This window comes from Crinia signifera, chromosome 3 (genome assembly GCF_055691185.1).
Source record: "Crinia signifera chromosome 3, ASM5569118v1, whole genome shotgun sequence".
NCBI classification, from domain to species: Eukaryota; Metazoa; Chordata; class Amphibia; order Anura; family Myobatrachidae; genus Crinia; species Crinia signifera.
Window position 1 is genome coordinate 336,218,647 of NC_139219.1, and position 14,246 is coordinate 336,232,892.

Below are 14,246 nucleotides of genomic sequence, written 5' to 3' on the forward strand. Positions count from 1 at the left end.
AACTCTGCCTCTCCCTCGTTTCCCTCTCGGTAACTCTGCTCCCTCGTTCCCTCCGGTAACTCTGCCTCTCCCTCCGTTTCCCCTCTCGGTAACTCTGCCTCTCCCTCGTTTACCCCTCTCGGTAACTCTGCCTCTCTCGTTACGGTAAACTCTGCCTCTCCCTCGTTTCCCCTCTCGGTAACTCTGCCTCTCCCTCGTTTCCCCTCTCGGTAACTCTGCCTCTCCCTCGTTCCCCTCTCGGTAACTCTGCCTCTCCCTCGTTTCCCCTCTCGGTAACTCTGCCTCTCCCTCGTTTCCCCTCTCGGTAACTCTGCCTCTCCCTCGTTTCCCCTCTCGGTAACTCTGCCTCTCCCTCGTTTCCCCTCTCGGTAACTCTGCCTCTCCCTCGTTTCCCCTCTCGGTAACTCTGCCTCTCCCTCGTTTCCCCTCTCGGTAACTCTGCCTCTCCCTCGTTTCCCCTCTCGGTAACTCTGCCTCTCCCTCGTTTCCCCTCTCGGTAACTCTGCCTCTCCCTCGTTTCCCCTCTCGGTAACTCTGCCTCTCCCTCGTTTCCCCTCTCGGTAACTCTGCCTCTCCCTCGTTTCCCCTCTCGGTAACTCTGCCTCTCCCTCGTTTCCCCTCTCGGTAACTCTGCCTCTCCCTCGTTTCCCCTCTCGGTAACTCTGCCTCTCCCTCGTTTCCCCTCTCGGTAACTCTGCCTCTCCCTCGTTTCCCCTCTCGGTAACTCTGCCTCTCCCTCGTTTCCCCTCTCGGTAACTCTGCCTCTCCCTCGTTTCCCCTCTCGGTAACTCTGCCTCTCCCTCGTTTCCCCTCTCGGTAACTCTGCCTCTCCCTCGTTTCCCCCTCTCGGTAACTCTGCCTCTCCCTCGTTTCCCCTCTCGGTAACTCTGCCTCTCCCTCGTTTCCCCTCTCGGTAACTCTGCCTCTCCCTCGTTTCCCCTCTCGGTAACTCTGCCTCTCCCTCGTTTCCCCTCTCGGTAACTCTGCCTCTCCCTCGTTTCCCCTCTCGGTAACTCTGCCTCTCCTCGTTTCCCCCTCTCGGTAACTCTGCCTCTCCCTCGTTTCCCCTCTCGGTAACTCTGCCTCTCCCTCGTTCCCCTCTCGGTAACTCTGCCTCTCCCTCGTTTCCCCTCTCGGTAACTCTGCCTCTCCCTCGTTTCCCCTCTCGGTAACTCTGCCTCTCCCTCGTTTCCCCTCTCGGTAACTCTGCCTCTCCCTCGTTTCCCCTCTCGGTAACTCTGCCTCTCCCTCGTTTCCCCTCTCGGTAACTCTGCCCTCTCCCTCGTTTCCCCTCTCGGTAACTCTGCCTCTCCCTCGTTCCCCTCTCGGTAACTCTGCCTCTCCCTCGTTTCCCCTCTCGGTAACTCTGCCTCTCCCTCGTTTCCCCTCTCGGTAACTCTGCCTCTCCCTCGTTTCCCCTCTCGGTAACTCTGCCTCTCCCTCGTTTCCCCTCTCGGTAACTCTGCCTCTCCCTCGTTTCCCCTCTCGGTAACTCTGCCTCTCCCTCGTTTCCCCTCTCGGTAACTCTGCCTCTCCCTCGTTTCCCCTCTCGGTAACTCTGCCTCTCCCTCGTCTCCCCTCTCGGTAACTCTGCCTCTCCCTCGTCTCCCCTCTCGGTAACTCTGCCTCTCCCTCGTCTCCCCTCTCGGTAACTCTGCCTCTCCCTCGTTTCCCCTCTCGGTAACTCTGCCTCTCCCTCGTTTCCCCTCTCGGTAACTCTGCCTCTCCCTCGTTTACCCTCTCGGTAACTCTGCCTCTCCCTCGTTCCCTCTCGGTAACTCTGCCTCTCCCTCGTTTCCCCTCTCGGTAACTCTGCCTCTCCCTCGTTTCCCCTCTGGGTAACTCTGCCTCTCCCTCGTTTCCCCTCTGGGTAACTCTGCCTCTCCCTCGTTTACCCTCTCGGGTAACTCTGCCTCTCCCTCGTTTACCCTCTCGGTAACTCTGCCTCTCCCTCGTTTACCCTCTCGGTAACTCTGCCTCTCCCTCGTTTCCCCTCTGGGTAACTCTGCCTCTCCCTCGTTTCCCCTCTGGGTAACTCTGCCTCTCCCTCGTTTCCCCTCTGGGTAACTCTGCCTCTCCCTCGTTTCCCCTCTGGGTAACTCTGCCTCTCCCTCGTTTCCCCTCTGGGTAACTCTGCCTCTCCCTCGTTTCCCCTCTGGGTAACTCTGCCTCTCCCTCGTTTCCCCTCTGGGTAACTCTGCCTCTCCCTCGTTTCCCCTCTGGGTAACTCTGCCTCTCCCTCGTCTCCCCTCTGGGTAACTCTGCCTCTCCCTCGTCTCCCCTCTGGGTAACTCTGCCTCTCCCTCGTCTCCCCTCTGGGTAACTCTGCCTCTCCCTCGTCTCCCCTCTCGGGTAACTCTGCCTCTCCCTCGTCTCCCCTCTCGGTAACTCTGCCTCTCCCTCGTCTCCCCTCTCGGTAACTCTGCCTCTCCCTCGTCTCCCCTCTCGGTAACTCTGCCTCTCCCCTCGTCTCCCCTCTCGGTAACTCTGCCTCTCCCTCGTCTCCCCTCTCGGTAACTCTGCCTCTCCCTCGTCTCCCCTCTCGGTAACTCTGCCTCTCCCTCGTCTACCCTCTCGGTAACTCTGCCTCTCCCTCGTCTACCCTCTCGGTAACTCTGCCTCTCCCTCGTCTCCCCTCTCGGTAACTCTGCCTCTCCCTCGTCTCCCCTCTCGGTAACTCTGCCTCTCCCTCGTCTCCCCTCTCGGTAACTCTGCCTCTCCCTCGTTTCCCCTCTCGGTAACTCTGCCTCTCCCTCGTTTCCCCTCTCGGTAACTCTGCCTCCCCTCGTTTCCCCTCTCGGTAACTCTGCCTCTCCCTCGTTTCCCCTCTCGGTAACTCTGCCTCTCCCTCGTTTCCCCTCTCGGTAACTCTGCCTCTCCCTCGTTTCCCCTCTCGGTAACTCTGCCTCTCCCTCGTTTCCCCTCTCGGTAACTCTGCCTCTCCCTCGTTTCCCCTCTCGGTAACTCTGCCTCTCCCTCGTTTCCCCTCTCGGTAACTCTGCCTCTCCCTCGTTTCCCCTCTCGGTAACTTTGCCTCTCCCTCGTTCCCCTCTCGGTAACTCTGCCTTTATGTGAGGTCCTGCCTCTCCTCAGTTTGGCTCTCCATTGCGAAGCAGAGATAGAATGTTGTCTGACCAGTCCAGGTACAGCTATGAACTGAGGGTCTCCTAGTTTGATGTGATCGGCCTGTATACACTGATTTGTCCTCCTGTGCAGCATATTCCAGACACAACACTCTATACATTAAGTGCTCCCTTCTCTTTGCAGGACGTGTGACATCACAGACAATCAAACAGGAAAAACTGGATTACGTCAAGGTGTCAGTAGGAGGCCACGGGTCAGACACAACGACCTCTAGAGGTGAGCTCCGGTTCTACAAGATGCTGTACTTCATTTCTAGAGGACTCTACATGTGGCTTGGTGTGGATAAACTCTATGTTCTGCATGTTAGATGTTTATAACATTTAGATCTTGTGTTATGGGTGTTGATGAAATCCCACAGTCTGGGTGATGGTGATCTGTGGAGCCCATGGTCAGGATGTTGGTATGCTCCATGTGTTCATGATATGTAGATCTCGTGGCTGGGTGTGTTTGATGATATGTAGATGTCAGAGAGTTAAAATGTTCTGGGTGTTGGGGAAAGGTAGAGCCTGTGGTCTGAATTACCCCCATGATTGTTGATGATATGTAAATCCTGGGTCTGGTGGTTGTGCATATGTATATGCTGTGGTCATGGGGTTAATGATCTGTAGATATAGGGTGTTAACTATATTTAGGCCCCGTGGTTGAGGTGGTGCTATGTAGAGCCCGATGTCAGGGTATTTGTAGAAACTGTGGTTGATGTGTTGGAACAGTTTAGTTGCGGTGGTCTGGGTGATGATGGGTAGATGCCGTGGTCAGATGTTGATGATATGTAGATCCGATGGGTAGATGCCGTGGTCAGATGTTGATGATATGTAGATCCGGTGGTCTGGGCGATGATAGGTAGATGCAGTGGTCAGATGTTGATGATATGTAGATCCGGTGGTCTGGGGGATGATGCTGTGGTCAGATGTTGATGATATGTAAATCCTGTGGTCTGGGTGATGATAGGTAGATGCAGTGGTCAGATGTTGATGATAGGTAGATGCCGTGGTCAGATGTTGATGATCTGTAGATCCGGTGGTCTGGGTGATGATGGGTAGATGTTGATATGTAGATCCCATGGTTGGTGTGTTGGAACAGTTTAGATCCGGTGGTCTGGGTGATGATAGGTAGATGCCGTGGTCAGATGTTGATGATATGTAGATCCGGTGCTCTGGGTGATGATGGGTAGATGTTGATATGTAGATCCCATGGTTGTGTGTCAGAACAGTTTAGATCCGGTGGTCTGGGCGATGATGGGTAGATCCTGTGTCAGATGTTGATGATATGTAAATCCTGTGGTCTGGGTGATGATAGGTAGATGCAGTGGTCAGATGTTGATGATAGGTAGATGCCGTGGTCAGATGTTGATGATATGTAGATCCGGTGGTCTGGGTGATCTCTAACCTCATCTCCATTCATACACCCTCCCGCCCTCTACGGTCGGCTGACGACTATCGTCTCTCCTCCACCCTGATCACTGCTTCCCATGCTAGAGTACAGGACTTTGCCCGTGCTGCACCCCTTCAGTGGAACGCACTCCCTCGCTCCATTAGACTCTCCCCGACCTTGCAAAGCTTCAAACGGGCACTGAAAACTCACCTATTCATCAAAGCGTACCCTTCCACTGCATAAACCAGCTGGTTCTCCGACCCCTTGCCTGTTTACATCCTGCTATCTAACCACCACCCCCTCGCTTGCACCTCTTGTAATCTGTCTGTCTCCCCTTCCTACTAGATTGTAAGCTCCTCCGAGTAGGGCCCTCTTCCCTTCTGTTGTCAAAGCCCACTTCTCTTCACATGTCACTCACAGCTCTCCTATACTCCAACACTCAGTGACCATATTTGTCCGCATACTCATCTCCATCATTGGCCTCAAGCCTCTAGTTGTATGTTGATTGAGTCCTCACTACTTACATTTAAGCTGTAATGTGTATTGAACTGTGGTGCTCTTTATTTGTACTGTATTTTTGTTATTTATTCAATGTTATGCCAAGCTTTGTACGGCGCTGCGAAACACTTGTGGCGCCTTATAAATAAAATAATAATAATACTGTAGGGGTCGTGTGTGTCAGGTTGTACTGTACTGTAGGGGTCGTGTGTCAGGTTGTACTGTACTGTAGGGGTCATGTGTCAGGTTGCACTGTACTGTAGGGGTCGTGTGAGTCAGGTTGCGCTGTACTGTAGGGGTCGTGTGTGTCAGGTTGCGCTGTACTGTAGGGGTCGTGTGTGTCAGGTTGCGCTGTACTGTAGGGGTCATGTTTGTCAGGTTGCACTGTACTGTAGGGGTCGTGTGACAGGTTGCACTGTACTGTAGGGGTCCTGTGTCAGGTTGCTCTGTACTGTAGGGGTCGTGTGTGTCAGGTTGCACTGTACTGTAGGGGTCGTGTGTCAGGTTGCACTGTACTGTAGGGGTCGTGTGTCAGGTTGCACTGTACTGTAGAGGTCGTGTGAGTCAGGTTGCGCTGTACTGTAGGGGTCGTGTGTGTCAGGTTGCGCTGTACTGTAGGGGTCGTGTGTGTCAGGTTGCGCTGTACTCTAGGGGTCGTGTGTCAGGTTGCTCTGTACTGTAGGGGTCGTGTGACAGGTTGCACTGTACTGTAGGGGTCCTGTGTCAGGTTGCGCTGTACTGTAGGGGTCGTGTGTGACAGGTTGCGCTGTACTGTAGGGGTCGTGTGTGACAGGTTGCGCTGTACTGTAGGGGTCGTGTGAGTAAGGTTGCGCTGTACTGTAGGGGGCGTGTGTCAGGTTGCGCTGTACTGTAGGGGTCGTGTGTGTCAGGTTGCGCTGTACTGTAGGGGTCCGGTGTGACAGGTTGCGCTGTACTGTAGGGGTCCGGTGTGACAAGTTGCGCTGTACTGTAGGGGTCCGGTGTGTCAGGTTGCGTTGTACTGTAGGGGTCGTGTGTGTCAGGTTGCGCTGTACTGTAGGGGTCGTGTGTGTCAGGTTGCGCTGTACTGTAGGGGTCGTGTGGTTCAGGTTGCACTTTACTGTAGGGGTAATGAGTGACAGGTTTGCGCTGTTCTGTGTTATGATAATCTGGGGTGAACCTTGCTCTGACTGGCAGATCTGTAAGATGTTGATTACAGCCTGAATATGGCCTTCTGTGGCCAAGGCGGTAAAACCACAGCAGCACCTGAACCTATTACTATACCCTGAGCCGGCCGGCACCTGCGCAGGTCTTAGACTTCACCACTAACAGTCACCTTCCCAGCGCAGATTAGCTCCACCCTGTACTCAGATGCCACCTGGTCTTTCATGGTGAAACAAAGTCCCGACCGAGTCAGGGATAAACTGACTAGATCACAAAGATAAACAACGCTCTGCACATGAACATGGAGTAGAATACGCAACCTCGCAGACCAGGACTGAACACAGGATTTGTGGCCTTTAGCGCTATAATGCAAATCTATCCATCCAAGAACTATACCCAAGGTATTGCGGAGAGGATTACAACCTAACCACCTAAGTGACGCCATTGCCAGGCTAGACCAATATCTCTGGCATCTGATGTGAGACAAACAAACAAAAACATACACAAGACAAGTTAGCATGCGATTAGGCCTGCGCCCTAACCATCGCTCTATCTCAGGACAAGAGCTGGCGCTGTGAGAATACCGACGGCAGATTGTAATGAGAGGTGCGACCTCCACCACAATGTGTGGGGAAGCCAATTGTACTCACAGAAGCTGGACACAGGCAGGATCTCACAGACTGGAGGCAATGGTGGATCTCACAGACCGGAGGCAATGGTTCTCTGACACAGGCAGGATCTCACAGACTGGAGGCAATGGTTCTCTGACACAGGTAGGATCTCACAGACTGGAGGCAGTGGTTCTCTGACACAGGCAGGATCTCACAGACTGGATGCAATGGTTCTCTGACACAGGCAGAATCTCACAGACTGGATGCAGTGGTTCTCTGACACAGGCAGGATCTCACAGACTGGATGCAGTGGTTCTCTGACACAGACAGGATCTCACAGACTGGATCCAATGGTTCTCTGACACAGGCAGGATCTCACAGACTGGATGCAATGGTTTCTCTGACACAGGCTGGATCTCACAGACTGGAGGCAATGGTTCTCTGACACAGGCAGGATCTCACAGACTGGAGGCAGTGGTTCTCTGACACAGGCAGGATCTCACAGACTGGAGGCAGTGGTTCTCTGACACCTGCAGGATCTCACAGACTGGAGGCAATGGTTCTCTGACACAGGCAGGATTTCACAGACTGGAGGTAATGGTTCTCTGACACAGACAGGATCTCACAGACTGGAGGCAATGGTTCTCTGACACAGGCAGGATCTCACAGACTGGAGGCAATGGTTCTCTGACACAGGCAGGATCTCACAGACTGAATGCAATGGTTCTCTGACACAGGCAGGATCTCACAGACTGGAGGCAATGGTTTCTGACACAGGCATGATCTCACAGACTGGAGGCAATGGTTCTGACACAGGCAGGATCTCACAGGCTGGATGCAGTGGTTCTCTGACACAGGCAGGATCTCACAGACTGGAGGCAATGGTTCTCTGACACAGACAGGATCTCACAGACTGGAGGCAATGGTTCTCTGACACAGACAGGATCTCACAGACTGGAGGCAATGGTTCTCTGACACAGGCTGGATCTCACAGACTGGAGGCAATGGTTCTCTGACACAGACAGGATCTCACAGACTGGATGCAGTGGTTCTCTGACACAGGCAGGATCTCACAGACTGGATGCAATGGTTCTCTGACACAGGCAGAATCTCACAGACTGGAGGCAATGGTTCTCTGACACAGACAGGATCTCACAGACTGGAGGCAATGGTTCTCTGACACAGGCAGGATCTCACACACTGGAGGCAATGGTTCTCTGACACAGGCAGGATCTCACAGACTGGAGGTAATGGTTCTCTGACACAGACAGGATCTCACAGACTGGAGGCAATGGTTCTCTGACACAGGCAGGATCTCACAGACTGGAGGCAATGGTTCTCTGACACAGGCAGGATCTCACAGACTGGATGCAATGGTTCTCTGACACAGGCAGGATCTCACAGACTGGAGGCAATGGTTCTGACACAGGCATGATCTCACAGACTGGAGGCAATGGTTCTGACACAGGCAGGATCTCACAGGCTGGATGCAGTGGTTCTCTGACACAGGCAGGATCTCACAGACTGGAGGCAATGGTTCTCTGACACAGACAGGATCTCACAGACTGGAGGCAATGGTTCTCTGACACAGACAGGATCTCACAGACTGGAGGCAATGGTTCTCTGACACAGGCTGGATCTCACAGACTGGAGGCAATGGTTCTCTGACACAGACAGGATCTCACAGACTGGATGCAGTGGTTCTCTGACACAGGCAGGATCTCACAGACTGGATGCAATGGTTCTCTGACACAGGCAGAATCTCACAGACTGGAGGCAATGGTTCTCTGACACAGACAGGATCTCACAGACTGGAGGCAATGGTTCTCTGACACAGGCAGGATCTCACACACTGGAGGCAATGGTTCTCTGACACAGGCAGGATCTCACAGACTGGAGGTAATGGTTCTCTGACACAGACAGGATCTCACAGACTGGAGGCAATGGTTCTCTGACACAGGCAGGATCTCACAGACTGGAGGCAATGGTTCTCTGACACAGGCAGGATCTCACAGACTGGATGCAATGGTTCTCTGACACAGGCAGGATCTCACAGACTGGAGGCAATGGTTCTGACACAGGCATGATCTCACAGACTGGAGGCAATGGTTCTGACACAGGCAGGATCTCACAGGCTGGATGCAGTGGTTCTCTGACACAGGCAGGATCTCACAGGCTGGATGCAGTGGTTCTCTGACACAGGCAGGATCTCACAGACTGGAGGCAATGGTTCTCTGACACAGGCAGGATCTCACAGACTGGATGCAATGGTTCTCTGACACAGGCAGAATCTCACAGACTGGATGCAGTGGTACTCTGGCACTGGCAGGATCTCACAGACTGGATGCAGTGGTTCTCTGACACAGACAGGATCTCACAGACTGGATGCAATGGTTCTCTGACACAGGCAGGATCTCACAGACTGGATGCAATGGTTCTCTGACACAGGCAGGATCTCACAGACTGGAGGCAATGGTTCTCTGACACAGACAGGATCTCACAGACTGGAGGCAATGGTTCTCTGACACAGGCAGGATCTCACAGACTGGAGGCAATGGTTCTCTGACACAGGCAGGATCTCACAGACTGGAGGCAATGGTTCTCTGACACAGGCAGGATCTCACAGACTGGAGGCAATGGTTCTCTGACACAGGCAGGATCTCACAGACTGGATGCAATGGTTCTCTGACACAGGGAGGATCTCACAGACTGGAGGCAATGGTTCTCTGACACAGGCAGGATCTCACAGATTGGAGGCAATGGTTCTATGACACAAGCAGGATCTCACAGACTGGAGGCAATGGTTCTCTGACACAGACAGGATCTCACAGACTGGATGCAGTGGTTCTCTGACACAGACAGGATCTCACAGACTGGAGGCAATGGTTCTCTGACACAGACAGGATCTCACAGACTGGAGGCAATGGTTCTATGACACAAGCAGGATCTCACAGACTGGAGGCAATGGTTCTATGACACAGGCAGGATCTCACAGACTGGAGGTAATGGTTCTCTGACACAGGCAGGATCTCACAGACTGGAGGTAATGGTTCTCTGACACAGGCAGGATCTCACAGACTGGAGGCAATGGTTCTCTGACACAGGCAGCATCTCACAGACTGGATGCAATGGTTCTCTGACACAGGCAGGATCTCACAGACTGGAGGCAATGGTTCTCTGACACAGGCAGGATCTCACAGACTAGAGGCAATGGTACTCTGGCACAGGCAGGATCTCACAGACTGGATGCAATGGTTCTCTGACACAGGCAGGATCTCACAGACTGGAGGCAATGGTTCTCTGACACAGGCAGCATCTCACAGACTGGATGCAATGGTTCTCTGACACAGGCAGGATCTCACAGACTGGAGGAAATGGTTCTCTGACACAGACAGGATCTCACAGACTGGAGGCAATGGTTCTCTGACACAGGCCGGATCTCACAGACTGGAGGCAATGGTACTCTGGCACTGGCAGGATCTCACAGACTGGAGGAAATGGTTCTCTGACACAGGCAGGATCTCACAGACTGGAGGCAATGGTTCTCTGACACAGGCAGGATCTCACAGACTGGATGCAATGGTTCTCTGACACAGGCAGGATCTCACAGACTGGAGGCAATGGTTCTCTGACACAGGCAGGATCTCACAGACTGGAGGCAATGGTTCTCTGACACAGGCAGGATCTCACAGACTGGATGCAGTGGTTCTCTGACACAGGCAGGATCTCACAGACTGGATGCAGTGGTTCTCTGACACAGGCAGAATCTCACAGACTGGATGCAGTGGTACTCTGGCACTGGCAGGATCTCACAGACTGGATGCAGTGGTTCTCTGACACAGGCAGGATCTCACAGACTGGATGCAGTGGTTCTCTGACACAGGCAGGATCTCACAGACTGGAGGCAATGGTTCTCTGACACAGGCAGGATCTCACAGACTGGAGGCAATGGTTCTCTGACACAGGCAGGATCTCACAGACTGGAGGCAATGGTTCTCTGACACAGGCAGGATCTCACAGACTGGATGCAATGGTTCTCTGACACAGGCAGAATCTCACAGACTGGATGCAGTGGTACTCTGGCACTGGCAGGATCTCACAGACTGGATGCAGTGGTTCTCTGACACAGACAGGATCTCACAGACTGGATGCAATGGTTCTCTGACACAGGCAGGATCTCACAGACTGGATGCAATGGTTCTCTGACACAGGCAGAATCTCACAGACTGGAGGCAATGGTTCTCTGACACAGACAGGATCTCACAGACTGGAGGCAATGGTTCTCTGACACAGACAGGATCTCACAGACTGGAGGCAATGGTTCTATGACACAAGCAGGATCTCACAGACTGGAGGCAATGGTTCTATGACACAGGCAGGATCTCACAGACTGGAGGTAATGGTTCTCTGACACAGGCAGGATCTCACAGACTGGAGGTAATGGTTCTCTGACACAGGCAGGATCTCACAGACTGGAGGCAATGGTTCTCTGACACAGGCAGCATCTCACAGACTGGATGCAATGGTTCTCTGACACAGGCAGGATCTCACAGACTGGAGGCAATGGTTCTCTGACACAGGCAGGATCTCACAGACTAGAGGCAATGGTACTCTGGCACAGGCAGGATCTCACAGACTGGATGCAATGGTTCTCTGACACAGGCAGGATCTCACAGACTGGAGGCAATGGTTCTCTGACACAGGCAGCATCTCACAGACTGGATGCAATGGTTCTCTGACACAGGCAGGATCTCACAGACTGGAGGAAATGGTTCTCTGACACAGACAGGATCTCACAGACTGGAGGCAATGGTTCTCTGACACAGGCCGGATCTCACAGACTGGAGGCAATGGTACTCTGGCACTGGCAGGATCTCACAGACTGGAGGAAATGGTTCTCTGACACAGGCAGGATCTCACAGACTGGAGGCAATGGTTCTCTGACACAGGCAGGATCTCACAGACTGGATGCAATGGTTCTCTGACACAGGCAGGATCTCACAGACTGGAGGCAATGGTTCTCTGACACAGGCAGGATCTCACAGACTGGAGGCAATGGTTCTCTGACACAGGCAGGATCTCACAGACTGGATGCAGTGGTTCTCTGACACAGGCAGGATCTCACAGACTGGATGCAGTGGTTCTCTGACACAGGCAGAATCTCACAGACTGGATGCAGTGGTACTCTGGCACTGGCAGGATCTCACAGACTGGATGCAGTGGTTCTCTGACACAGGCAGGATCTCACAGACTGGATGCAGTGGTTCTCTGACACAGGCAGGATCTCACAGACTGGAGGCAATGGTTCTCTGACACAGGCAGGATCTCACAGACTGGAGGCAATGGTTCTCTGACACAGGCAGGATCTCACAGACTGGAGGCAATGGTTCTCTGACACAGGCAGGATCTCACAGACTGGATGCAATGGTTCTCTGACACAGGCAGAATCTCACAGACTGGATGCAGTGGTACTCTGGCACTGGCAGGATCTCACAGACTGGATGCAGTGGTTCTCTGACACAGACAGGATCTCACAGACTGGATGCAATGGTTCTCTGACACAGGCAGGATCTCACAGACTGGATGCAATGGTTCTCTGACACAGGCAGAATCTCACAGACTGGAGGCAATGGTTCTCTGACACAGACAGGATCTCACAGACTGGAGGCAATGGTTCTCTGACACAGGCAGGATCTCACACACTGGAGGCAATGGTTCTCTGACACAGGCAGGATCTCACAGACTGGAGGTAATGGTTCTCTGACACAGGCAGCATCTCACAGACTGGAGGCAATGGTACTCTGGCACAGGTAGGATCTCACAGACTGGAGGCAATGGTTCTCTGACACATGCAGGATCTCACAGACTGGAGGCAATGGTTCTCTGACACAGGCAGGATCTCACAGACCGGAGGTAATGGTTCCTTGACACAGGCAGGATCTCACAGTCTGGAGGCAATGGTTCTCTGACACAGGCAGGATCTCACAGACTAGAGGCAATGGTACTCTGGCACTGGCATGATCTCACAGACTGGAGGCAATGGTTCTCTGACACAGGCAGGATCTCACAGACTGGATGCAATGGTTCTCTGACACAGGCAGGATCTCACAGACTTGAGGCAATGGTTCTCTGACACAGGCAGGATCTCACAGACTGGAGGCAATGGTTCTCTGACACAGGCAGGATCTCACAGACTGGATGCAATGGTTCTCTGACACAGGCAGGATCTCACAGACTGGAGGCAATGGTTCTCTGACACAGGCAGGATCTCACAGACTGGAGGCAATGGTTCTCTGACACAGGCAGGATCTCACCGACTGGATGCAGTGGTTCTCTGACACAGGCAGGATCTCACAGACTGGATGCAGTGGTTCTCTGACACAGGCAGAATCTCACAGACTGGATGCAGTGGTACTCTGGCACTGGCAGGATCTCACAGACTGGATGCAATGGTTCTCTGACACAGGCAGGATCTCACAGACTGGATGCAGTGGTTCTCTGACACAGGCAGGATCTCACAGACTGGAGGCAATGGTTCTCTGACACAGACAGGATCTCACACACTGGAGGCAATGGTTCTCTGACACAGGCAGGATCTCACAGACTGGAGGTAATGGTTCTCTGACACAGGCAGCATCTCACAGACTGGAGGCAATGGTACTCTGGCACAGGTAGGATCTCACAGACTGGGGCCAATGGTTCTCTGACACAGGCAGGATCTCACAGACTGGAGGTAATGGTTCTCTGACACAGGCAGGATCTCACAGACTGGAGGCAATGGTTCTCTGACACAGGCAGGATCTCACAGACTGGATGCAATGGTTCTCTGACACAGGCAGGATCTCACAGACCGGAGGTAATGGTTCCCTGACACAGGCAGGATCTCACAGTCTGGAGGCAATGGTTCTCTGACACAGGCAGGATCTCACAGACTGGATGCAATGGTACTCTGACACAGGCAGGATCTCACAGACCGGAGGTAATGGTTCCCTGACACAGGCAGGATCTCACAGACTGGAGGCAATGGTTCTGACACAGGCAGGATCTCACAGACTGGAGGCAATGGTTCTCTGACACAGGCAGGATCTCACAGACTGGAGGCAATGGTTCTCTGACACAGGCAGGATCTCACAGACTGGAGGCAATGGTTCTCTGACACAGGCAGAATCTCACAGACTGGAGGCAATGGTTCTCTGACACAGGCAGGATCTCACAGACTGGAGGCAATGGTTCTCTGGCACAGGCAGGATCTCACAGACTGGAGGCAATGGTTCTCTGGCACAGGCAGGATCTCACAGACTGGAGGCAATGGTTCTCAGAGACAGGCAGGATCTAACAGGACACCCGGCAGGTGTGATACTGGAATACTCAGACACAGGCTGAAGCAATCTAGGACACAGCTGCTGCACTTAGGTCCTAGATACAAAGGCGCTAATATACAATGGACTCTGGGATGATTTTAGACAGGAGTTTGCTAGG

General features: G+C 53.2%; 1 protein-coding gene across 1 annotated transcript in view; it reads left to right on the top strand.

Annotated features, from left to right (window-relative positions):
• The window catches only part of LOC146063096 (uncharacterized), an 85,597-nt gene that overhangs the window by 42,496 nt on the left and 28,855 nt on the right, over nucleotides 1-14,246 (top strand). Inside the window, exon 8 of the mRNA XM_083175109.1 lies at nucleotides 3,268-3,360. Coding sequence (XP_083031235.1) covers nucleotides 3,268-3,360 — 93 coding nt within the window. The remainder of the gene's footprint in view (nucleotides 1-3,267; nucleotides 3,361-14,246) is intronic.